Raw genomic sequence first — 27,068 nt, forward strand, 5'->3', positions numbered from 1 at the left:
GAGGTGAAAAGATCTCAAACCTTCCAGGAGTAAACTGTCAAAGCGGACTCATAAAAAGTGCAGCAGGTGCATTGTTTCCTTTCCTCTGGATGCTTCCACATCCAGTTTCCCACCTCCTCTGAGACCCCCCCTACACAACACACAAACAAATCCAATAACGCAGGGTTCAACGGAGTGTTAATTTCATCAAGTGGGTAAATTTATGGACACCATAAAGCCTGTGGCTTCTGGACAACCGACGACCAAGGATTCACTGTAATGTTATCACGACCGATCTCAAAAAGGCACCCGAACGGCAGCAGAGGAGGCAGAAGAGGCCTGCACAGAGGCCACGAGGAGACCGAGCTTATCGGGTTTATGTTGGGCTAATTACAGGACTGGGAGACAGACTCACTGTCAGGAGGGACAGTAATATCATTAACGTGGAGGAAAGGGGAGGAATGAGATGCGTGGGGTGAACTGTGTGTGGCTGTGAGGAAGAAATTATGGCTGGATTGTATAAATGCCAGAAGGTAATGAAAAATGCAAGCGGGTGGCAGGAGATACAGTCCTTCTCAGGTGTCCGTGCTTCTCACTGGATCAGAATAGCCTAATTAGGATAAATTATTAATCAGGATTGTTTTTCTCTCAGCAGTTTCACAGAGAGACGACGTTCAGCATGAACAGACTGTTTCTTTACTACACGAGTCAGAGCTGCTTAACAATGGACACGAGCAGTTGAAGCAAAATGTATTATTTTAGGTATCAAAATACCCTGAACATAAATCTAATATTTGGATAGGACAATGAAAATTGAATGAATGAAAACAAAGTGCTGGGACCTATTTAAATACTTCTAATTTCTGGACATAGAGAGAACATGTATCGAAGACGGAGTGAATAATTTGGTTAAGACCTAATAACAGGGTAATTACATACATACTGTATAGTATAACACTGGATATAGTATAACAGTATAAAGAATGGCTGGTGTATCTGTGATATCACCCACGTGTTAGTGAATAGCTGTTTTGAAGCTGCGGCTCTGGCCGGCGTCATGTTGGCAGTCCTGTCTCTTCCATCTCCCGGCTAATCTAAAAATCATAGACATGGATCATCGGTGGACCTGAGGCGGACTGAATGACGCCCGAGTGCCCAAACATGCCATCTGTAACAGCACCTACCTGTCAAAAAAAGCAGCCACGCCGTTAATTATTCATAACTTTAAGCCTCAACATAATTTGAACAGGTGAGTTCTATAAAAATTCAGACTCGCATAATCTAAAAATCAGCAAAGAGATGCTGGGTGCTCAAACAAGCCATCTGTAACAGCACACACCTGTCAATCAAATCAATCTATACATAACTTAATAATAATATAATTTAATCTGTGAGTTATATAGAAATTTAATCTCAGTACAGTTATCATGAACAGGGAAATTAGCTATAGAGACCAAAACTGTTTTTTATACCAGGCTGTAAACATGTTTATTTCAGCTGTGAAGGTTTTAACATGGGAATTGCCGTTTTTGGCACTTCTACATAGGCTTCATTTTACAGCCACAGAGGTTGCCGCTTGGTAAAAATATAATGGAATAAATTAACAATTATTTTCAGTATAACTGTAAACCAGGGTGCCGTCTTCACATTACTCGTCAGCCAGAACACAAAGATATTCAGTTTTTGATCACACAAGACAAAGAAAAGCTGGAAACCTATACATGTTAATTTATCAATTTATCAGCTCCATAATGGACATGAAAGATGATAAACCTGTATGGAGCTCTTCATTATAAGGTGCGGACAAAGAGATTATACCAAACGTTTAAGAAAAATGCTTTTATTTATTTTTTTTACACCTTTAAAAAGCACATTTTTTAAAGCACAAAGATTTACTCTGTATATAAACACCTCTCTTCCTTTGACTAAAAAAATGGTAGCATTTGCACATTGTGCTTTGATTGCAAAGTCTGTACAACCGCTCTGGGTCTCCTGTGGTGTCACAACCCCAGTAAACATTTTATTGCATAAATCACATTTGACCACAGTGGTCATATGTTGTAGTCTTTGATGAATAGTGGAAAAATGAAAAAAAACTAAATACCACTGAAAAAAAAAAGAGGAAAAAGAAGTCGTCATTACCTGTAACACAGTGAACAATAATAGCAGCTTCCTTAATAAAGGTGTTGCACATTGTCCTGAAAAGAAAAAAACAAAGCAATCCAAAAAAAATACAACCCAAAATCATGTGACAACAATAAACGCCATTTGTGCTTTTGTCTATCTAGCAAAAAACATCTCTGTAAATGATTCCAACAAATGATGAGTGATGCGAACACACACCTAGAAAAAAAACGTTCAAGGAAAATTTGCATGTATTGGCCCAACAGTAGCGGACTAAATGCTAATCTCTAGTTGCACACATCCCCTTTTACAATAAGCAAATTTTACACATCTTATTTTTGCTATTATCTATTCCAACCTACATTTGAAAAACTAGCATTTTTCAAAAGGCAGCATCTCTCTGTGACGTCATTAAATGAATGAAATGAAAAAAAAAAATCGGTTTTACACAAAAATATACAAATTCAAATATACTGGAATTAATGACTTTGGTTTAAACAAAATGAACACACTGTAGTAACTCAGACACAAAAAACTTCCATTCCTCAATGTTCCCTTTAAAACTACGCATTTTCTACTCGTCCTGTCGAAATGGCAAAGTATGAATTATGCAAGTATTCACGGGAAGAAAATGCCAACAGGAAATGAACAAAGCGAGGACAGCACTGCATCCAAAAAAAACTAAAAAAAAAACTGGGATTATCAAAGTGCACTCATACTTCTTCTCTGGGATAATATTTTATCTTCTAACTGAAAAAAAATCCACAGTATAAACCTCTACAGCGGAGCATCATGGGCACTGTTTAGAAAAAGTCATTATATTTTGAGAAAGAAGACAAGAAAAAAAATCTGACTACTGGAATAAATCATCAGTATTACATGAGGAAGATTGATTTGAGGAGTAAACTGTGTAAATTATAATCAGATTACATGCATGTTTGAGCACTTTCTGCAATCGTAGTAACTGTACAATCCAGCATGTATGATTTATATTTACTGTATAGTACAGTTTCTTTGCAAAATACTTCATTTTCTTCATAAAATCATGACTTTATTCTTGAAATATTCCAACTTTCTTCTTGAAATATATTAGAATATGTTCCTCAACAGCTGCCCCGATACTCTTGTAAATTCTCCCTTAGTTCTGAAAACAAGAAGTCGAGTTACAGATGTGGTTTAGAGACGATGCATCGAGAGGAATTCATTTAAACTTTCTCAGTAGCATGATTTTCTTTTTTTCTTCGTTACATCGAAATGAATCACATACTTGTTTTGATTTCATCTTAAAAGCTCACAGTTTGGAAGCAGACCCATCTAGGAGAAGAAAAAAAAGAAAGTTTTCCTCTCAAAGTTTTATGAAAATGACTAAAAGAAAAATTCACCATCAACACCTTCAGAAGAACAAACCAGCCTGATTCTCCTGCGTCCCATTAATAATCTTTAAAGTAGATCGATGAAAGCCTCATTAATGCTGAGGGCTCCACTTTGTTTTCTTTGCGAGTGCTGACTCATCCCCCGACTACCGACTGTATTGTGTGCAGGATCTCCAGCCTATTAGCTGGGGTGAACTGTGAGTGTCTTGGCGAGCCCGGTTTCTCCTTGTACAGCGGTCAACAGGGCAGTGCTGACATTAAAAACGCAGAGTTCATGCAACCACAACATCTGAGAGGAGCAATGAGAGCCTGCTGGGACTGACAGCCTCGTTACGTTTGTCAAGAATTCACCTTGACCTTCAGCACTCCTGGCATTGTCTATTTAAATGTTATAAATTGACATGTTAGTGAGAACCTAGCTGTGCATTTGCTGCCCACACGTCTATCTGCTCAAATACACAACACATACATCGACACCACCTACATGTTGCAATTATCATCTGGAAGTTTGAGCCGTACACGAAGAGCTTTTCAGATAAGTTTCCAAGTAAACAACCATTTAGAAAAAGGTCAAAAGGATGGCATGGAAACGTAGCTACGATTAATAGTGCTGGAGTTCAAACCAAAGTACGTAAACAGACAAAGACAATGACAGTGAGGGGGATTCATCTGAGTATCAGTTCAAAGTCACTGCCAGTGTGTCCTGTGCACATTTCTAATGAGCTGAAGGGAGCTTAAAATGACTGCTGGGACTAATTTAGACTGATCTGCATGAAGCTTTAGGTGGATTTTCTATTTATATTTATTTTATTATTCAGACACAGTGCACATGAATCAATTTGAATGTATCAGAGTCATTTACACCTTTAGTTCCCAGTCAGAAAAGTAAAAAAAAAGAAAGAAAAGAAGTTATTGATAGATTTTTCCATTTATCTGAGTGGGGATAGTGCAACCTGTGGCTGAGAAACTGAGCTGTATCCAACTTTTGGAAAAACAGCAGCAGCCTGATGTTGCACTTATAATATTTTATGTTTTCCACAGTATAAACCTTTGCGACGAAGCACCGGGGCCACGGTTTAATAAAAGCTATTATATCTTGAGCTGCGTTTTAGGAAAGCAGCTGCCAATCAGACGCTCAGACTGAAACCTCCCAGTCTCTGAAACTGAGACTAAACTTTGATACTCTACCTGTTTTGTTGTGACTTTGTTTATTTCATGTACACAGCTTTCAAATCTGTGTCTGGCTCAAAATTTACCAAGTACAATAAGTTCAATTTGGTTGGTTATGTCCAATGGTTTAAGAGAGAGGGAGCCAACTAGCACTGGTCAAGGGACATAGCCAGTGAATGACAGTGAGTGAGGGTTTGCATCGATAAAGCCGGTTAATCGGCAGAATAAACGTTATTTCCAGCACAAACAGACACACTGGAGTGCCAGATTCTGTCTGAATGTTCCCTTAACCTGAAGAAAAAAACACCCATGCAAGAGTTAAATATATCAGACTCTAAATCTCAGCTGTATTCCATCTTTAACCAAACTGTGCGAATGAGAAGCACAAAGCGATAGTGACTATGACGACGACGACGACTATGTGACCAACTGAGAGTTTAGTGGGTTTTGGTTACAGCTAAAAATGGTAGCACAGTTTGTCATCACATAAAGATACCGGCATTGCAGAAGCTTCAGCGCTGAGGACTCGTCAGAATGGATTTATTAATGAATTTTAAAGAAAGTTCCTGTCCTGATTGGTTTATCTCAGGGAATGTGGCAGTGTGCTACCCGCAGTCTCAACAGAAACACAACCTGAGCCCAGTGTAAGTCACATGACCTGAGACGAAGTCATGCAGGCAACCTTCAAGATCTCGGCTAAGCACAGTGGATTTGTGGGTAGGAAGCGACGGAGATCTCCTGGGAGCGGAGCCGGTTTAACCATCGGAAATCAAACATAGTGGTATGAGGCATTTTATTCCTCTGAGCTTCGTTTCGAGCAGCTTGACAGACACCTAATCGTTGACTTAATGACTAAAAGGAAAATAAAAGAGCTCACTAAATACATAACAAATAGAAAATATCTGTGACTGTTTAACTGTGTTCAGAAAGGAAGTAGAAACATTGATCATTTAACTGATTTGAACTGATTGATTAAAAACTTTTGAGGGTTGTGGGATAAACAAATGCAGAATGTTTATATTGTATTTTATATTGATATAATTATTTTTTTGGCAACATTCTCCTCAAAATAATTTATAATATATTTAGATTTTTATTTTATTTTTTACAGTTTATTTGATTTTAATAAACTTTCTAAGTCTGGCTAAAAAAATACAACTGGAGAAGAGACGTGTGTTGGATGCATTAAAGAAATCTGTGATTCAGTTTGTCAATTTAACTCTCTAACATCATATATTGTAACTTTTAAACAACACACACACACACACACACACACACACACACACACTCATACACACTTCCTGAACACACACTCTGAAACTAGGTCTGTGCATAATTACAAACACTAGCTCAAGAAAAAGAAAAACAGTGGAGGAGAGCTACAGTCAGTGTTGCAGAAAATATAAATCCTGCAACAGAGCACATGAGAAACGTTTAATGCTGAGAGCTGCAGCTGAATAAACTCATTCTTTAGATTATAAACCTCAACCGAAACTGGGACGCGCACAGTGAGCATCCTCCTCACATTCAGTCTACAGTCCATTCAACCTTTCAGTCATCATCTCAGCTGTATTGTATACGTGGGTTGCTGTTTGTCTAGTTGTGCTTGGCACGGATCCCTTTTAAGTAGTTTTTCCAGCGCTTGACCACATCCTTGAATATGGGAGAGTTGTCTATGGATGCCACCAGCTGTAGCTGGTTAATGTGCGTGGTGTGATAGTCCCAGCGTGCCAGGTTGGGTGCGGTGCCCAACATGAAGTGACGTAGGTCATAGATGCTCCCAGACCCCGTGTCAAAGAGGGGCAGCATTGCCTTCAGCGACTCCATGCCGCGGCTGAACAGCTGCCCAGCCTCCCTGCCAAGCTTCTCTCCGGCTGTCTCAGTCAAGTCAAAGAGTCCCAGCAGGGAGTAGATGAAGCCGTTGAGGACAAAGGAGCTGGGTGTGGTGGGGTATTCTTCATACCAGTCGTATTTGTTCATGAACACAGCTTTGACCCCGTGCTGCGCTGAAGGCACCTTGTAGGGTCCTACTGCCTTTAGGGCAGCGTTGAGGTAAGCCTGGTCCTTGGTGAGGAGGTAGGCTCTCACCAGGGTGGACATGGCCTGGCCCTGAGCCATGGCCGAGTACCAGCCGGGCTCCAGAGGCCGGAAGCCTTCACCCAGTTTGCGCGTGACCATGATGGGCCAGCCGCCTCGCTCGTCCTGGTTGCGAACCAGCCAGTCGCTGGCGGCAAAGAAGGCGGCCATGTGGGCGGTGGTGGAGATAGTAACATTGTCAACAAAGCCACGTCCGTGAAGGACGAGTCGCACTACCCGTCTGGGCATGATCTGAGGAGGACATCAGAGGCAAAGGCAGACAAAATTTAGAGTCATCTAGAGTCATCTAGAGTCATTTAGAGAATGTTACAATATTGAGATAACCTGGTTCAAAATTCTTAATGACGAAATATATTTTCCAGGTCCAGTGTGTGTAACAATCATCTAAAAATAAAAATTATTATGTGTTTGTTACCTTAGTAGCCCCAGAACAGACAAACTAAACACTGGCTATTGATACTTGTTTGTTTTTGCACGTTTTGCAGCTACTGTAGTTTCTCTTTCGAGTTAGCAAAGAGAGGGTGTAACGAGGGGGTTGCAATCCCCAACTACACCACTAGATGCCACTAAATCTGACACACCGGTCCTTTAAGGTACAATTTTACAAAACTGTACATCTACATTGAATTTACATTCACACATTTACATAAACCTGTTAATCCTGTAATATTCATCATGTTATTAGCTTTGTTCATACCACTGAAATGCAGCTTTCGGATGGGAAATCAACTTTGATTAATTAGGTATGATCCAGTTTACGACGGCGACTAATGATTGTTTTAATTATTAATTAAACCGCTCATTATTTTCTTGATTAACTGATGAATGGTTTTGTCTATGAAATGTCAGAAACTAATGAAAAATGTCTATCAGACTAAGGTGTTCCAATAACTTTTGTGTGAAATCTAAAAATAGTCATTTTACTGCACGACGAAGAAGCCTCACATTTGAGAAGCTGAAACGAGGAACTGCTCAGCTTATAAAACCTTTCAATGATTTATTTATCAGCACAAGAGCACATGTTTTATCAGAGCTACTTTCAGAATCAAACCAACCTTTGTGGCCTTCACTGCCTTTGTGTTGGACAGGCCGACGCCCTTCCTGAGGTCGGTGAGCAGGTCTCGGGTCAGAGTGCTCCAGGCGGTCCGTGAACCGATACCGTACGTGATCTCGCGGTCTTTGAAGGCGATGAGCTGCGTGCTGGTCACGTAGTGGATGGTGAAGGGTGGGCCCTTCTCTGTGGTTTCCAGGATCACAGACACACTGCCGTTGGAGATAAACTTGACGTCCAGGCTGAGGATGAAGTCTTTGGAGTTACCCAGCTGGAGGGACGCGCCTTCGGAGGACTCTGTGGTGGTGAGGAGGGTGGGTGCGGCAGATAAATGGTGGGGAGAGTGTTAGAAATGTGAATAACGGGGCAAAGTTTCAGGAGAAAAGAAGCTTTCTTTGCAAGTGCATTTGGTCAGAAAAAAACGACTAACCTCATTTGACTGATTTTAAGAACTTCAGTCTATTATCAGATGACAATGAACTATTTTTAGCCGAATGACTGGAAGCCATTTCCAGTATGTCCGTCTCCTTTAATAGACTCTCCTTTGATAGCGTGGTTGTGTGATAGCTCGTTTTCTTCCCCCTCATGTTCCCAAAGATTCACTCGATAGTCACATTTTCAAATGATCAATAACTGTCAGATTGCTTTAGAGGAATTCTGCCGTCAAAACCACAAAACTCTTTATAACCAAGGATCTTGTTATTACCTCTGTAAAGTGCCTATCTGTGTGTATGTGTGTGAGAGAGAGAGAGAGACAGAGTCTCAAATACAAACACAGGGACAAGCTTCTCATGGGATGTACTGTACAGATGTGTCACTGCACACTGAGCTTAATTAGGAGGAGGGAAGAAGGGAGGAAGAGAACAGGGTGGTAGGAAGATGGAACAAGAGCGTGTAAGAAGTTGAAGCACTGCTGCAACTTTTTTTTTTTTTTTTGCATCCCCACATCTCTCCCAGACAAAGCACATCAGAGATACAAACTCGGCTGATATTCGGTTTCCACAATGCCACCGCTCCTCATACAATATACCAACTCTGTGCAAGGCGCTTCAGTTGTTGTTCTGAATTCATTTCAACCCCCTAAAGCTCTAACAGCTTCTGGAATGATCTCTCCTTTGGCCTTGTTACTTGGTCTGCACAGCAAAAAATAAATAAATACCCAGAAAAACCTTTTCTCATCAAGGTTTCCCAAAGGATGAGAAGAGAGGGAAGAGTGTAGGAGTCAAGAAGAAGAAAGGTAATGGAATGATAGGTCACACAAGTGCCCTTAAAGCCAGCCAGAGACCGGAGAGAGTGAAAATGAGCCAATAGCGAGAAGACAATTGAGAATCAGAGACGGAGAGATCTCACATGTCACGAGCTGAGAAAGCAGAGGCAGGCGAGGCCGTCTGAGACACAAAGGCAGTCGATCAGGAGGAGAATGAAGGAGAGAGCCAGTCTGGCAGGGGCCTCTGGATGACTACGGCTCTTTAATGCACTCATAAATCCATTACTTAAGGCAATGCAGAGAGTAAGTGGATTTGTACTCTGGCCCTGTGATTACTCTGGCATCAATAAAGGATGGGAAGGGAATATAGACGAGATTCCACCTCCTCTGCTTTGCTGTTTAGCAATAAGGCAGGAGACAGAGATGACATGCAGCAAGAAATATGTCAGCAGAAAACCGTGCTTGTATTATACATGAGTAGGCATGTTAAACGAAAGACTTGAAAACACTTGTACAGTCGGTGTGTAAGATCCAAGTGACGAGACAACAGTCAGGGAATGTGTGGTTATTCATGTGAATGCTCCGGTACATTCAGCCCTATGTTAGAATTCACAGGGACAAACTAAAATAGTTTATTTTATGCTTTTAACGTTCCAAAAGTTAAATAAATTAAATGTACTATCGTATATGACAAAGAAATACACAAAATGAAGTGTATTCCACAACCGACAATCCAAAACCATTGAATCTTCATCATTTAGATGTGAAAAATGACTGAAATGAAATGACGCTCGATTTTGGGCAGTAACACCAAGACTTATTCAGCTTTTTAGCCAACTGATTAAATGTCGGTGGGTACATGTGGGTACAGCACAGGGTCTCGCTACAGAGGGAACATAACAGAATAAATGAATCCATGCCGTGTAAGTCAGTGGTAGAAGAAGTATTCACCATCTTTCACTCAAGTGAAATAATTAAAACCATCGTAGAAAAATACACAATTACACACACAAAAAAAACCTCTCACCTCTAAAAAGACAGATGTATTAACAATAAAGTATACCTAATTATAGTGTTTGTTTAAGGCTGATGAAAGCTGAAAACTTGGCATTCTCGTTGCCCTTTAACTTCCCATTTTAAACCTAATGTTTCTCTGTATAATACAACCTGTATTTTACTGTTTTTTCAGGGGACTTGGAGGGCTTAAACTTGTTATCAAAGTAGATTTATTTGACATTTTAACTCTATTGAATGTTCAAAGTGATCTAAATTCACAATGGTTATAAAACACAAAATACATCATCAGTTTGCATCAAGTATTCATCTCTTCAAAATGTTCAGCTCCTTGAGCAGCATTTACAGCCTTGAGACTGTGCGGGTGGGTTTGTATCTTCATTATTCTTGCTGCTCGAGCTCTGTCAGGTTGCAGAGAGACTGTGAGTGAACACACCTTTTTCCAAGTTCACCCACAAATTCTTGATTCAATTCAGATCGTTTCTCTGACTCAGCCACAAGATATCCGTTTTCACTTTTGATACCACTATTGGTCGGCATACTAATCTCGTCATAGAGGCCACCATTCACAGTTTTTGATATCAGGCTCACTATTTACTGTTATAGAGCTGTATGAAGTCACTGCTAATGCAAATGTAACCTACAGCTGCTTCATCACAGCTGGTCAAATACAGGGTTTGTATTCTGAAGCACTCACAGGAGATGAAGTGTATTTGTCACAGTGGCTAGCGACGTCCCTGATCGTTCATCAAAAATACGTCTACAGAAGGAGACTATGGCCAGTTTTGGCATTTTTCTCCAGCAGATCATTTTTAGAATTTTTACAAGCGAGAAGCAGCAGTCACAGTGAAATGTTAGATGAGAGTCTCAGGCAACAACAGACTGCATACCTTCAACTCCTCCTTTAATGCGCACTGCTGTTATGTAGAAAACTACTCGCACTACGCACCGCATGAAATCAGATCATGGTTTCGACTGTGTGGTAAAAAAAAAACCCAAACACTTTTACTCTTCTGTTTCTGACAAAAGGAGCAGCTGAAGGAACGGAGTACAAAACAACAACACCTGCTGCACTGTGTTTTCATTAGTGTAGATTTTACATTAGCTTAGACTTTAGAATGAGACTTTTATATCTACAGAAGCTGCGGGTCATCACCCACGGACTCAGCTCTAGATAGGGCGTTTTGCAATTTTCACACGTTTCGTGGCCACCATAGTTTCTCCTTCACACTTAGAACATGAGGGAAGTGGAGGGGGTCGCAAGTCAGCCGCTAGCTGCCGGTAAATCCTACACACTGGACAATAAAAACTTCCAAGGTTGTTGAATACTTTTTAAAGGCACTGTAGCTGGTGACAGCTGTTACGCCACACTATCTCCACACACAGATTGCCTCGCTTGTCCTGGCAGAGTCCGGTTTGTGCAAACTACATTTTCTGAACTATGAACTGACCACGAGGGGATTTGGGAACATAAAGGTGCTCAGCGGTGGACAGTGTTCGTGCAGGAATGTGCAGATGGTAGATGGTAGGTTATTATCAGGGGACAGTGGATTGATCCACTTGTCAGAACATTTTAGTGGCTGTTCCACACCGGTGCCCTAGATACAGTAAGGGGGGGGGGACCCGAACCGAAAGAAAGGGAGTAGGAGGAAGAAGTGGAAGGAGGCACAGACAGAAAGAGAAAGTGACAGCAGAGGAAAAGTTTTGATGAGGGAGCAGAATGAGGCGTTAAAATGGTTAGAGGTTATATGATTGCGAACGTTTAGGAAGCACAAGAGGGCTGAGGGGGGTGATAAGTGGGTGGAAATGAGTAAATGGAGGTGGAAAACTGACTGAAATCTGAGGATCGACGAGGAAGATTAATGGAGAGCGAAGACTGCCGAGGGAGGGCTGAGGAGCGATGATGAAAACACGATGATGTCAAGGAAAGCGAGAGCTATGATGGTGAGCTTAAGCCGTAAGGCAAGGTGAGCGAGGAGGAGAGAGAGCGGAGCGCTGGAATGAAAAGAAATTGTTGATGATGAGAGGCTGAAATTGGAGGAATTAGGAGGAGGTGAAAATTACAGTAGAGGCAGCAGCTCGATGGAGGACAGGGAGAGAGGGTGTCCTGGAAATATCAGCAGGAGATCAAAGCAGAATAACAGACAGCTCACAGTCAGCACTGGGTAAAAGATTTTGACTTCTCCTGAATCCAAAAATAACTCTGCCAACTATCTCATGGACTTGGTCATTTTACAGCTGTAAAACTAGGCCACATTTCCAAACTCTATTGTAATAAATAGTCAGATTTTATTTATAGTTTAGATATTTAGACCACTCGGAGCACCGCATTTCTTCTGCGGTCCACATGGTACCAACCAAGATATCCCAGAAATTATTACAAACTTGTTTTCTCCATTCAGTCATAAAATATTGCTGTTTCTTGTTGTTGGCGTCCTCCAGGGTTCAGTTAAATTAGTCGTACCTAATCAGTTTAGTAAACTTTAAGATATTTTAAGATTTTTACAGCAAAAATGTTCCTGGTTCGAATCCCCAGCGGGATGGGTTTGCATCTTCTCTCCGTGTTTGCTTGTTTCTGTCCAGATACTCTGATTTCCTTCCACAGCCCAAAGACATGCAGGTTAATGACTCTAAATAAAGCCTCTTGCCCAATAGCAGCTGGGATTGGCTCCCCAGATTCCAACAACTCTGTTCACCAGACATCAATTAACTGAGCAACATTCTAGCTAGGCTGAATTTAACTGAAGTGAGGCAGTCATCCAGATTGTTAAAGCAGAATTATGCATGTGTGGGTATAAAAAAGGTATCTCTACAGTTTTAGACTGTAGTTCACTTACAACACTGTCGTAAATATGAACAGCTGAATGTTTGCTAAAACAGCCGAGCATCATCCAACAGCAAGAAGCCCAACTCGGCATTGGTCTCCCAGCCTTTTGTTTCATCAAGTTCTCTCCGACAACTAAAAGCCAGTCGGAGATTTTCTTGTCCGGCAGCCTGACACTCTATATTTATTTTCATTTATAGCTTCCTCTGTCAACATCCTCTCTTAGCCCAGTCCCATTGCCTGGCTTCAGTCTGGTGTAGCATTTCCCCAAACTTTCAAACCTCCTGTGTGACTGGTGTGAACATCAACACTCCCCCGGTGCTCCGAATTCCAAGTCTGGGAATGGCTAAATAAGCTGCTAGGTAGTGGGCAGCAGTTAGTGGTTACTTTAGTCACAAATAAAGACACCTGTTCATTATAAAAACTTGGTAAGTCAGTTATATGCACTTCTCACAGGACATCTGAGTCGCCGGGGGAGTGTGAACGACAGAAACACCATTCTTCCCGTTACAAGTCAGTGTGCCATCAAAATGATTTTGAAGAGGTTATTTTAAAAGGTAAAATAGTTGCATTACATTGCTGAAATGTGGAAAAGAATTGTCTCTTTTATGAATGGCAAAAAGACAAAGCCCAGTCCTCACTTCCTATTTGTTCAAATATCAAAATAACACAGAGTAATGTTTTTTTATTCCACAAAGCCATCTTTGGCGAAGCGTACATCCATAGACACCAGCATGTCGAGAGTGAGAATATTCAACCAGACGACAGCCAACATTTTTCTTTTGCCAAATCACAGAATTAACACTAATTGAAAACAGCTGAGTAAATTTGCCAGAGGCAGTTGTTATTCTAGCCGGTAAAGCCGAGGCCTACAGTGTAAAACTTTAACTGGCTCTTATGATTTGAAAAATTCACTCGTTTGAAATCGTATCTGAATCAGACTCCATCGTTCCCCAACACACACTGCAGCCTTAGAAACAACTTTGTTTGTGGAATAATGAAAAGGACGATAAAAATGGAGACAGTTTGTTCTTTCATATTTTCCCTCTTTATAGATCAATTTTAGATGCATGAGGGACAAGGCTGCACGCAACAAATGGCTACTAGTCTTCACTAAAATTTTCATAGATTTCCATCAGAACCACATGAGGCCTGGATACAAAGCGAGTGAGGTGAATTAAACTAGAGTGTGAAGAAGAAACAGCACCAAGGACAGTCAGTTTTATGAAAAGGACCTCCATTTCCTGAAGGCCTATTAACTATGCACTGATGGAAAGTTAGCAGATAATATGGCGATGATTCATCAGTTTGGAAAGATTTTTAAACTTCTCACTGAAATGTTCAAATCTCACTAAATCACTGCAAAACAATAACGATAAAAAAATTAAAAAAAAAACTTTCAGTTTTGTGATGTCTGACTCATCAGAGGTCCATTACAATAAGTTTATCAGTGATGTGTGTGCTGCGGTTGCTGGAGCTGATCGCGGCCGTTCTAGTCAGTGTTTCAAACCCAGCCGGAAGCGTCGTGGTCCAAGAATATGCGGCTATTCTAGTTTTAATGGACACCGTGAGCAGCCTGACTCAATCTGCAAACAGCAGCTCGAGCTGAGACACCGAAAGGGCATAAAGAATCCAGTCGGTTAGCAAAATAAAACTTATAATAATATATTTACATATTTAGAAGCAGATAAACCAATGATGGGCAAAATGCTTCTGAAACACTCCTGGTGGGGTTCGAAGTCGAGTGGAGAACGGACTAAAATAGTGTTGCGGCCGTGACACCTCACAGATGAGCTCTGAATCTGCAAAACCCGACCCAGAGCTAGTTTGCTTAGAATATAAATATGATTAATATGATAAGGTCGAAGGAATAATCTAGTGATATTCTTTGTAATGTTTGTAAAAAAAAAATGATTTAGCCTATGTAGTAAAAACCTGACCTCCACTGTTGTCCACAAACAATAAAAAACACATCTACTAGGACTGTTTTCTCTGAAGAGACAGACCACTCTGTTGTGTTGTTTACCACATTGCATTAAAGCTCATATGGGCTGCGAAGGTTTGCAAGGAGCAATCTAACCTGACAGCCGCCTGCAGCTTTTTTCTGTCCTGTGACCAATAAACAGAATTGAGGTTAATTGGCAACAGCTGACAACATTTGACCGCAGTTATCATTTTCAGCCACTGATAAAAAAAAAAAAAAAAAAAGGTGTAGAAAATGATGGAGATGAGATATTTGCGTCTGCAATGGTTTTCATGATGCATTAACAGCAGAAAAGTGACTAAGCGAACGAAATAGGATGAAACGTGTGATGTTTTGCCTGCTGGTTCTTAAATCTTCATAATTTTTTAGGAATCTGTCATTACGTGGTTGGTCCCCTGTCATCCAACACAGTCTGCCAGTACTCTCGCACTGTGGCTGAGACTAACCACACACTATCATCCTGTCCTGAGGGTGCAGCTGCATATCGAGCCTTCTACAGCCACAGTTAACGGGAGATAAGCTCCTTGCCCTGAGGCCATCTGGGCTCACGGAAGGCTCTACATACCTGGAGCACTGAACTGACGCACGGAGGTAGCTCTGGTCTTGTCGTAGACACGGCTGAGACTGCAACCTTTCGGCACACTCCAGGGCGCTGTGCTGGCCCGGCTGTCTCTCTCCTCAGCTGTGTCGTAGACCTCGACGTGGGGAGGGCGCTCGGTCAGGTTTTTGCTGTAATGGCTCAAGCCGTACTGAGCGATCTGGATGGCGTAGAAGTAGCCCTGAGGTCCCCACTGAGTGGACAGGGGCACACCTGGGTGGAAAAGAGGGAGGCAGAGAAGGGGGATGAGGACAGTGGTGCTTCTGTTGGTTCTTTTCTGGTTGTTACTTTTATAGTGTTGAAATACTTGTGCTTACATAATCATCTTGTTTTTTTTCTTTTAAGCTAGCAAGCTTGCAAAGATTCGTTTTTAGATGGCAGTTTGTCACAACAGCTTTTTTTTATGGCTTGAGGATAGACTGAATCTGTTAAGTGCGGTGTCAGACTGAGTTCCTAAACACGGACATATTGATAAAACTGGTCCAAAATGAATTATTGACACGACACATTCAAATTTTAAAACCTTCAAGTAACTGCATGAGACAGACTATGGCAATAACTAAGTAAATCTGGGACTATTTTGTAAACACGGACACAGAACACAACAGAAAATAGTGACTGCGCCTTTATAATTACCATATTCGGCATCCTGGGAGAGGACTGTCCTCTTCTAGGAGCTAATTACAGGATTGCAATAATGTTTTAAAATGTTATTAGTACGCAAGATAATTGATACTAGAAAGAACCCACAGGCTCCCGGTTATATTTTGTAGTTAGGAGATGTCATCCAGCACTTAAAAATAGAGAAACTCAGGTTTATACTTTGTGGTTCTGCTGACAAATTTCAAGTGGCAACCTCCATGCCTGTGAAGTGAAGCCAATGTGGAACTACAGTTCCTCAAATGTCCACTTGAGGCTGGCTACAGAACGAGTCAGTCTCCATAAGTCCCCATGTTAAAATGTCCAACTTCACAGCACAAAAAAAAAATTACAGCCTGGTACAGAAAACAGTTTTGGTCTCTGTAGATAATTTCACCGTTCATGACAACTGTACTGAGTCTGAATTTTTATATAACTGACTAAAGTTGCAGACTTACAGTCATTGTCATTATTTTTGGAGACTCCAGATCAATTTTATTGAGTTTTTAAACAACATGAACCTCCCTTTTCTTTTTATAGTTTGTTTCTAATTCATTCAGTCATTCATTCATTTTTAAAAATCATTTATAAAATGTTATTTGCACTGAACTTGAAATAAATGAAATGAAGCGGAAGAAGGTTGAAAAAACAAAAACAAAACAACAACAACAACCCCCCAGTTATGGTAAATGACGGCACAGTGTGATGAAATTCAAGCTTAGCTACTGCATTTCACTGCAGGCGAGCTTCCCTGTTCACGCAGCCAGAAATAGCTCAGGCAGGAGAATCACTCTGATTAACAGATAGTTCACTTAAAGACCTTGTGACAGAGAGAGCACACGTGCAACCCAAACCCCATCCTTCTGAGAAGAACATAATATAGTCAGATGAGGGCCGGGTGATAACGTGCCTCCTTCTTTCAAACTAATCAGTACTGCATACACAGCTGATCACTGCCTTATTGCCATTTGTGTTTTCAAGAGTTGCACAAAAAACTCCTGCTGTTCTTCGTTGTATGACTCTAGTTGTTGACCACAACTCAGTCAGAAAACACAAACGTGTAAATGAGCTTTCATTCCAGCTCAGACCTCTGCTCTCTCATTAGACTGTTTGGAGACCATACAGCGTTTTAATGCCTGTGTCTAATGTTGATAATCATAATAATTATGTTTATTTAGATGAACGCCTTCATACGTTAAATGCAGCTCTTTACAAAACAAAAAGGAAATGAGCAGTTCAAATTTCAGCAAATTAACATTTAGCTGTGAAACTAAATACGCATACTAATACACACTGGTCATGCAGAGTAGAGCAACTTACAAATTATGCCATGAGCCTTTCAGTTCTTACTGGCAATATATGTATTGATTATACATCAGTAGTTAAACAGAAACATTCTTAGAAATTATCTTACTAAATTTTCGTCTAACATCTACCTGTGGTTAAAACATAAAGCAGCTTTTCACTGGTGAATGAGGAGCTTCAACAAAACCCCCCATCCACCCCTGATCCACACTGTGCCCTGAACTCCCAAACAACCCCTACAGTAGGAGTCGATGCAGCGATGAGGACATGATCCCATACCGACGTCTCATCCTCGATTTGTATTCAGTGACTGGCCCAACCACGGCGGTTGAGAGCTTTATCGCTGAGGACTGAACCCAGGTTCCCGAAGTGATGGACGGGTGGATCTTTACTTCTGCACCACACAGAGGACTCTTCCCTTTCCATGGCCTGTATGTACACTATTCTGAAGAACTATAAGACTAAATTCATCACAGAAAAACAATCACAGCTGCTCAACTTTCGGAGTGGCAATCACACCATTTCCAATTCACAAAGATTCACTCCAATTCACAAAGAAACAGCAAAGTGCTCGACTAAATTATGAGTAATTAAAAGCTATTATTTGTCAATTTCAGATAAAATGAACAGACAGCGCAGGTCTGGTGTTGCGATGCTTAGAATAACCCGATTTTCCTGGTTTAAAGTGGTTTAAAATGTCACGGTAAAGGCTCAGCTACTGTGTGAGTGTTTCTGTCACTTAATCAATGATGTAGTGGTGAGTTAAGAGTTGGGCTTTTAATGCAACGTAAACCGAGCAGGAAAAAAAGCATTGTACCGTTTAAAAAATTAATGCTCACCAAAAACAGCATGTCATCCCTTCAAAGGTAAAATAAATTTTCCTTAGACTATAATCAAACCATCAAAATGTATAACTGTTCTAGCCATAGTCTGGTGTGCATGCACGACTGTAATCATGGTTAGCAACAACCAGCATGTAAAGGCTGGATCATGGCAAACATTTCCAAGAAATTCATCTGAAATATGTATTTTCTTCAGTTTGATGCCATTAGTAATGGGGGGATGAATTCATGCCTTGTTTTAATGTTTATTTTTTTAAAAAGGGAACCAATGCCACGTTTAAGTAGTAAGTCAGACCTGATTCATTTGATTAATGCGTTCATAAAAGAGCATAAAAACAGAAATACACACACACACTTGTGCATCCACACACAAACACACTTTCCAATCCCCTGCCAGACTTTGCTTCATGCTTGTCTTGTTACTGGCATCTCCCTTGACAACGTAAGTCAAATGACTGTCAAAATCCTAACACTGTGCTACTCACTGAATAACACTAAGTAATCCATGTGGAATTGACTGTTAAGCCTCCACATATTTTTCCTCCAGAGAGCGGACTTTTCTAGAAATATGGAAAACTAAGTCTTCTGCTTGTTACTGTAGACTCTAAGCCTACTGAAGTTAATAAAGCAGCAGAAGTGCTCCAGCATCATATTGTTGTACCATGTTTTCTGGTAGGTCTTTGTAGCTTTTAGCCTCCTTTAAATAGACAAGAGCAAACAAGTTCAGACAATCTCACTGTGAATAACCAAAGTGAACGAGTGGATAAAGGTCAACATACTTTTCTCTGGAGTTGGTCGGGACTGTGAAGTGAAGTGCCAAAAACTGCAGTTCCTCAAATGGCCACTTGAGGCTGGCTACAGAATGAGTCAGTCCCCATGTTCAAATGTCCAACTTCACAGCAGAAATAAACATGTTTACAGCCTGGTACAAAAAAACAGTTTTGGTCTCTGTAGCTAATTTTCCCTGTTCATGACAACTGTACTGAGTCTAAATATTTATAAAACTCACCTGTTTAGATTATATTAAGGCTTAAAGTTATTAGTTAAAGCTATTACGGATGTTTTGTTTGAGCACCCTTGTGTCATTTGGCCCACCTCAGGTCCGATGACTCACTCATTTCGATCAGGATTATTAGATTATCCAGGAGGCAGAAGAGGCAGGACAGCTAACAGGCAGGTAGTTCAGTAATGTGATGTCAGTGGGATATTGCTCTGTGTCTGCTGTAAGTGTAAGTAAAGTGGGAATTGGCATAAAATCTTGACAAATGGTCTATCAGGGATGTGTTTCTGGGAGGTTTTTTCCGCCTTCTAGTGGCCAAAATACCTTAATGTCGCCTTCAAATCTGAATTACAGCTGGGTTTTCCATCTGGGTACATCATGAAACACTTATAAATACTATATAATCTGATGGGTAATATATGGGTAATATATATTTAGCTGGATATACCACCTTCTGCTACCAAGTGATTCACAGAACACAGCTGCAGCAGCTGGCTGTAACCCAGCAGCAGAACGAGGGTATATATGCAAAACCACACGTACTGAAAAGGACCTGTATGAACAGTCCAGACCACAATTTTATTTAATTTCTTTAAATAACCCAGATCAAAATGCCGCCTATTTAAATTAATTTGTGGTTTGGAGTCACTGTAACCTGGCTGTAAACCACGGTTTGCAACAGTGTCCTGGATTCTATTCAAAGACTATTCATCCAAGTCCACCTCTTTGTCTCCACTAAAAAGCTCTGTATCCATCTTGGTCAGCAGGTGGTGTGCACAGGTGTTGGGTTAAGAGAGATCATGTATGTGGTCGTGCCGACATTGTAACAGAGAGTATATTTTATCACGCCCGTAAAAAGAAATGAGGCCTGTTTTATGTCTAAGTGATGGTGGTGGAACGAGAGTGAAGATGAAACGACTGAAGAAAGAAAAAAAAAGCCGGAGACACAAAAAACGAGACAGTTCATGATTTAAGAGGGTGTTGTTAGAGAGAGGATTAACTACTTCCACTAATTATACTACCCAGGCTGCAGGAACTTCATTATTCTCAAATTTTGTTGTTTCTTTTTTGGCTCCTGGAGGCTCAATAAGGAAAAGTCTGATCTCAGTTTAAGCCTCCACTACAGAAAAACAAAAGCTCTACAGGAGACGTGACGAGTAAAGACACATAAAAGTGCTGCATTTGTATGACTGTGTCTAATAATAAAAACATTGAGCATAAATCAGCATTCAAGAGACTAATTTATCTAAAATATTTAAAGTTTAAACAAGTGAGTGACCGCTTAAGCTTGAGATATCCATCCAACTCAGTCAAATAGGCTCTTGACACAAGTTACATCCTGACAGAACTCGGTAGAAGCTCGAGTGATGTAAAAGAACCATCGGGACATTTGATGAATATTACTGAGGGGTCCTGTTAAATAACTTTACTATGGGTAGCAAGGTGCGTTGGGAGAGAAATGCTCCCATGACCTTGTTTAAGCCCTGCGGTACCTCGGACTGTGACAGGCTAATTAATGAACTTCTATTTTCACCTATGAAAATATGCATAAGTTGAAGAGAGGTGTGTATGCTTGCACATGTGGGGTGCTAAATAGCAAGGAGCCTTGGGCTTAATTAATGGACTTTGCTAAATTCTGTGTGCATATACACGTGTATGTGCAGTGGGTATGTAAGTGTAGATGCTATTTCTCTATTTTTTACTAAAAGAAAAAGGTCTGCAGGAAAAGGGAGAGTGAGAATAGGTTGGATTCCCGCTGCTCAGCCCAGAGGTATCAACAGATTTGGTTAGATTCCTGTCTGACCTATTTTCCACTATATGTTTCCTTCCATACATGGCTTATAGTGGGTAAAGGTAGTATAACGTAGTAGTCCCTTATGTAGAACTGCAGCTCAGAGGAAAGAGTAGCGAGAACTACAGAAATAAAACAATTCATTTTAATTATATTAACCAAACTCATTGGAACTAAGCAAGTAAACATCAGGGTTTCTGAGCCACCTCATATTTCAGCGTATGACGGGCTGACACACATGCCTGTTGCAGGTTTTACTATAAAGAAAACAACTGTGCTGTTCTTTTTGTGTCACCGCGAGAAAGAAAAAAAAATGCCAGTGTGGGAAATTGCACTATCCATCTCAGCAAAAATGCCTATTTATGGCTGGTAAAATGCTCTTATAGACACTGGCTATCATTATTCATCAAGCTAACCTCTGTGACTGACACTTTACCGGTGAATATATCATCTTTCATTATATCTTCCTACCAAAACAAAAGCTTGCTTCTTCAGTGGAAATGGACTTTGACTACGGGCTGTGGCCATACGAATCACATCACTTCTACTTTTGTATTTGTACAGGTACGTTGTGAGGGACTTAAAACAACAGCTACATTTAGAGTTCCTGGTGTGACAGTGCTCATTTTCTTTTACTGGTGGCTCTCGCTTTTTGACAATAAAAGAAGAATAATGAATATCTGTTTTGTAATTTAAAGGCAGGGGCACTTCTTCAAATGAGCGCTGCACAGAAATATATTGGTGACAATGTGGTTTAAACTAATAGCCTTTTTAAATGAGGTATTGATCTTTCCTGGTGATTATTTTAAAAGGAACCTTGGAAAGAAAACAAGTTTGAGGATGAACACTCAGTGGAAGTGTGAAGAAACAGGAAGGCATACACTCACTTAACAGCCATCAAGCCAGATTTCTACACAAAGAAACGCTGACATGTCTTTAACAGGTTTGTAATTGACTTGACACAAATCACATTGGGTAGTGTCAGTGTTCAAGAAAGGCTAATGGCGTCTGGGAAAGGGTGGCAGAGATTGAGTAGGTGCTTTTGAAATCTAATCTATCTTGGTAATCAATCAATCAAAGATTCACTTTCTGAGAGATCTGCAGAGAATTTACGACGCGTCGCTCGACTAAAGCAGACCTCGTTAAGGAAGTCTTATATTTCTCGTGGATGTGGTTGGCTTTATTAAACACGTAAAACAAATCAAAGGCTATCATGAAATGCCATGTTAATGATGGTGATGGCTGACAGTGTACGCAACGCCAGTGTGGAAACATGGTGTTTACTTTATGTGGCATGAGAGGGAAAAACACCACTGAAAAGTTGAAAAGTAAAACTGTGATGAGAAATGTGTGTGTTGACTGTTTTGACTGTTCATTTGCATGTTAAACATTTTATGGTATCTTATATGAAAAAGTGAAAAAAGATCTGACAACTTCTTGAACAGCATGGGTTCAAAAGCCTGTCACATTTGTTTCTCTAGTATCTAAACAGACAGAACACAATCAGGGTTTTAAAATATATTCACATTCACATCACAATTGACTTTGTGTTCTTGTGACTTTAAACTTAAGATCCGACACAGTATTCTCAAACATTCCTGTGATAAACATTTTTTAAAAAGTCTTACCTTCAACTCCACTTATACACTTGACTCGATCGCGGACCTCCACGTTGTATCCCTCAAACGACATGAAGACTCCATCGGGGTGGTAGGGCTCGCGCTGTGCGTAAACCTTTGAATAGCTGTGCTGGAACTCAAAGCGATCGTAGCCGTCGTACTGCACTACTTTGCCGTACACCTCAAAGTATTTTTCCATCCAGCTGAAGGGCAGGTAGACCTCTCCGCCCTCTCGCCGGCCTTTGATGGTAGATTCATCATTGATCAGGCAATCGATTTCTTCATACTTGATCCCACCGATGACCCCGACAACGGGCGGGGGCTCTGGAGGCTGTGGAGGGTGTTGCTGGCTGCTGATGCTAGCATCTCCCACCTTGGGACTTGGTGCCACCAAAGCAGCACGGGGCAGGAAGCGTAGTGAGGTGTCACTGGAGCAGCGGTTCCATAGCAACACAGTAATGAGTGTGAAGAGGGCGCAGATAACAATGAGGGTCTTGTAGTTCACCCGAGCAGCCAGGCAACGCATGATGACAACTTGCCTGCATGACAGAAAGACACAGGAGCATGCATGACTTTTTCAGCTCGATAACAAGTCATCTGGTATCGGCATGCAAAGAAATGTATACCCTACAACTCCCTGCACTGTAGACTGTCCGCCTGATGTGAAATAATACTGAATCACCACTAATAGAGAGGAAGGACTGATGTGGAAAAAGATGCACATGTAAATTTATCACCAACATCCGAGAGCGAGTACGTTTACATGTGCACAAGAGACCAAGTTACTGGAAGGGAACAGGCAAAACCACAACATGGTTACTGTAAAAACTGCCTTCATATGCAGTAGACTCAGATTTCTCCTCTACCCATGACTTGGAGTCGTGACTCTGAGACGGTTTTGTCTGAGCATTTGGACTGACACTGACCGTGACAAGGAGAGGCTGTGTGTGTGTGTGTGGTTGTCAAACACTCAAATACTAAGTGTCAGTTTTAGTCAGACATGGAATACATTATCTTTTTTTTTTTTTTTAAATAAGGATGTGTTTCTATTTGGAATGATCTTTCCTTTCATCCCGCAGCATTCCTGTCGTCTTTGTCACGCATGTGTACATTTAAAAAGCTGATTAGGGACCTGGTGACACGAAGCACGACGCTGCTTAGCACTTGTACAAATAGTTTACTTTTCCAGGCCTCTAAAAAAGTCATTCGATTTACATCAATGGTGGTTATACCAGATAAATTAAATGAGGTCAGTGGTAATCAAAAATCACTTGAATGCAACGAAAAGGAACTGGAACATCTAATGCAAATTAGCTACACTGTCACCCGAGAGAATGCTGCTCGGAACCACTTCCCCTAAATAGATGACAAGTTGTAATTTGTGTCAAACACATATTTATGCTCACTTTTGTTTGGTGGAAGATGTCTAGTTATGGATGAGTCAGATGAGGACATAAGGACAGAGACGGTAAACGTCTGCAGGTAATTACGGCCGTACGCTTCACACAAAATTTCACGTGGTTGCACGTGCGTGTACGCGACTGTCAGGTTTGTGACCAATAAGAAGCTCTGGGTTGTGCTATGATTGCCAGTGTGTCTCACTTACTACCCAACAAACAATCACTGTCTGCAACTGGTGCGTGAAACTTTTTTGGTTGTCCATCATGTTTGTGACTTGTTTTTGTCACTTTCTGCAGCTGACACACTCTTGTATCTGCAAATAGTTTGACATTTTGGAAAAATCCTTTATTGCTTACTTAGTTTCATGAAAACATTGTTACCATCTGCATGTAAGTCCGTAGCAGGAGACGGGTATCTTAGGCTAGCATGAAGACTTGCACATGAAAAAGAGATGGCGAACCTCTAAAGCTTGATTGATTAACAGGATATATCACATTTGTTTCATTCTGACAAAAAACAAAGTGTAAAAAACAACAAAAAACTTTGCTATTCAACAGGAGTTCATGTACCGGACTATTTCTTGGCCAGGCCAAGAGCAGTTGCCAGGCAACCAGCAGAGACTGCTCCTGACCAAGAAACACAGAACCTCCCGTAAAACAGCCAATTGTCATATTCACACCTAGTTTCTCGGATGTATTGAAGCTATAACCTGGTAAATACTGAGCTTTGGAGGTGCTAGTCAGAAGAATTTTGAACGTTGGACAAAGCCAGACTATTTGTTTCAAGTCTTTATGCTAGCATATACAAAATGGCAGCTGGCATTAGCTATATATTTATTATACACACACAAGAGTGGTACTCCTGGGAAGAAAGCAATGAGCTGACTAGACAAAACTAAAATGATTTTTTAAGATTCTTTTGTTTAATATCACAGCAATGCATGAAAGTGCATCAGTTTTATCTCTGACCTGCTCAGCACAGAGTGCATCTTTGGGTCTCTTAGATCTCTCCAATTACCCTTTTCAAAAGCTTCACACTATCACGCACAATTAAGCTCTATATTTCTAAATCCAGTCTAAAGAAACAGAAAGGTTACTGCTATGACGTGATTGTTTACGTCTCGTCTACATCAGATTATCTATTTTCTGAATGTGTTCTGAACTTTTCTGCACAGAACTTTGATTACTATTTTTTATGTGACTTAATTTCATCAATCGTGGAGATGCATTCAACATTTGAGATTGCACAAACCCGTTTTATTTTCAGGTTTGCCGATGGCCTTGTTCTATAAAGAATGGAGACCTCAAACAATGCACAGAGCAAATCAGGAATTTTCACAAAGCCAGCAAGAAATCGATACACATACTCCTGGAGGAGGTGTCCTCCTCCACACTGATTACAGCCTACAGCTAGAACTATCACTGACGACAGAGTTATGTCCTCTGATCACAAGAGGAAGACTCATTATGTCCTTGCTTTCAATATCTCATCTTAAACTAGCCACAACTAAAGGTCAGCTTAATTAATGTGCAGTGATTGGTCGATGTGTTACAACATTGCAGTCACAGTATAGTGATAGTGGCTTCTTAAACAAAGTGTATGTCTTGGATGAAGATCTTAATAAGTAGGAAAGTGGACCTCCAGAGTGCCTTAACAAGGAAATGCTGAGAGTGTAGAAGATGAAGGATGGCCTCCCTATAAATTGAGACTCAGGAGCAAAACTGTAACAGCCACACCCTGAATCGAGGCTCTGCGTGTATAATAAAAGGGTTGAGATGTGTCCTTTTTTTCCTTTTCCTCCCGTTCAACAATGGAATTATTTTTGTACCGCAATAAAAAGTTCTAGATGAAAAGTTTGCTGTTGTCTTCCAGTCGGCGGTGAAAAAACACTGTGGCACGTCTCTGCGCCTGATAAATTATTGCCACACGTAAAAACTATCATTGATATTTAGAGAAATGTCAGCCTGGCGCAGTGATGAAAGATTGGGCCGACGGGAGCTCTGACAATGCTGAAAATGTGAGGCGGAAGGCCTGGGGACTGCACCCTGAAAGATAAGTAGGACCAGCCCTGTCGGGGGATTGACTATAAATAATTGGCTCTTTTTATAGTGATTCGTCGCAAGTGTTGAGCTCAGGCTCAAGGTGGATAGACATGGGCTTAAACACTGCAGCATGGGGTGCGTCCTAATCCTTCATGCTGAATGTTAAACGATGCATCTGAAGCCACATCCCATTTCCTTAGCGTTTATTTAAACCCCCGATGCAGCAGCAGTAAGCACACTGGAAGAGGAGTTGATGTCACAGGTAGGAAAAGATGCAGTTCGTTTATAAATCAGTATCATAAACCTCCTGATTTTGGTAATATCACAATCTGCCTCAACCGTATATGACAAACAAAAAAGCATTTCTATGTGGTTAAAACTAGAGGTTGAAACCAACTGGACATTTCTTCTGCAGAAGAAAGAAATCTAAACTAAGCGAAAACTTTTTGTGTTCTATATTTCATTACAGTAAATTTAAAATATTGGCAGATAAAACTCAGCCACATTAAAAAAGAATGACGAGATGACACTTTTTCGCTGTCACAGAGTGATAAATTTAGCAGGGCTTCTTGCAAGCATGTTTCATGATGACAGAACTCACTCAAGACACAGTTAAGAGCTCAGAAAACGAGGGGCGGTGCTGGTGGTGGGGGATAATCTTCTCACCGTAAGCGGACCTGAACCAGTCCTCTCTAAATGTGTGCTGGCTCTTCACCAGTGAGTTAAATGCAGCCTGAGCCTCCATCAAGACTTCTTTTCTGTTGTTACCTATGCACATTAGTTCACACTCCATATTTAATATATAAATATGTAATATGGATTCAAGGGCTGCCATAAAGCCAACACACTTCTCCCATATTTCTACTGAACATTTAATTAGTGTAACAACGCTGTCACCGTTTCCACAGATGACGACGTTTGTAACATCATATCTGTTGCTTTGCAGGTTAATTACAAGACAAACAAACAAACAAACATTTAGCTAGTTGCTCAAACAGTAGCTGCAT

The 27,068-nt window shown here is 40.8% G+C and overlaps 1 protein-coding gene across 1 annotated transcript in view; it reads right to left on the reverse strand.

Annotated features, from left to right (window-relative positions):
* Positions 1–1,480: 1,480 nt before the first annotated feature.
* glceb (glucuronic acid epimerase b) overlaps positions 1,481–27,068 on the reverse strand; it is a 59,315-nt gene continuing 33,727 nt past the window's right edge. Inside the window, exons 3-6 of the mRNA XM_019275841.2 lie at positions 22,628–23,157; positions 15,389–15,634; positions 7,799–8,091; positions 1,481–6,974 (exon numbers count right to left, since the gene is read on the reverse strand). Of these exons, the coding sequence (XP_019131386.1) occupies positions 6,243–6,974; positions 7,799–8,091; positions 15,389–15,634; positions 22,628–23,144 (1,788 nt within the window). The 5' untranslated portion in view covers positions 23,145–23,157 and the 3' untranslated portion in view covers positions 1,481–6,242. The remainder of the gene's footprint in view (positions 6,975–7,798; positions 8,092–15,388; positions 15,635–22,627; positions 23,158–27,068) is intronic.

Source organism: Larimichthys crocea, chromosome VIII (genome assembly GCF_000972845.2).
Source record: "Larimichthys crocea isolate SSNF chromosome VIII, L_crocea_2.0, whole genome shotgun sequence".
NCBI classification, from domain to species: domain Eukaryota; kingdom Metazoa; phylum Chordata; class Actinopteri; family Sciaenidae; genus Larimichthys; species Larimichthys crocea.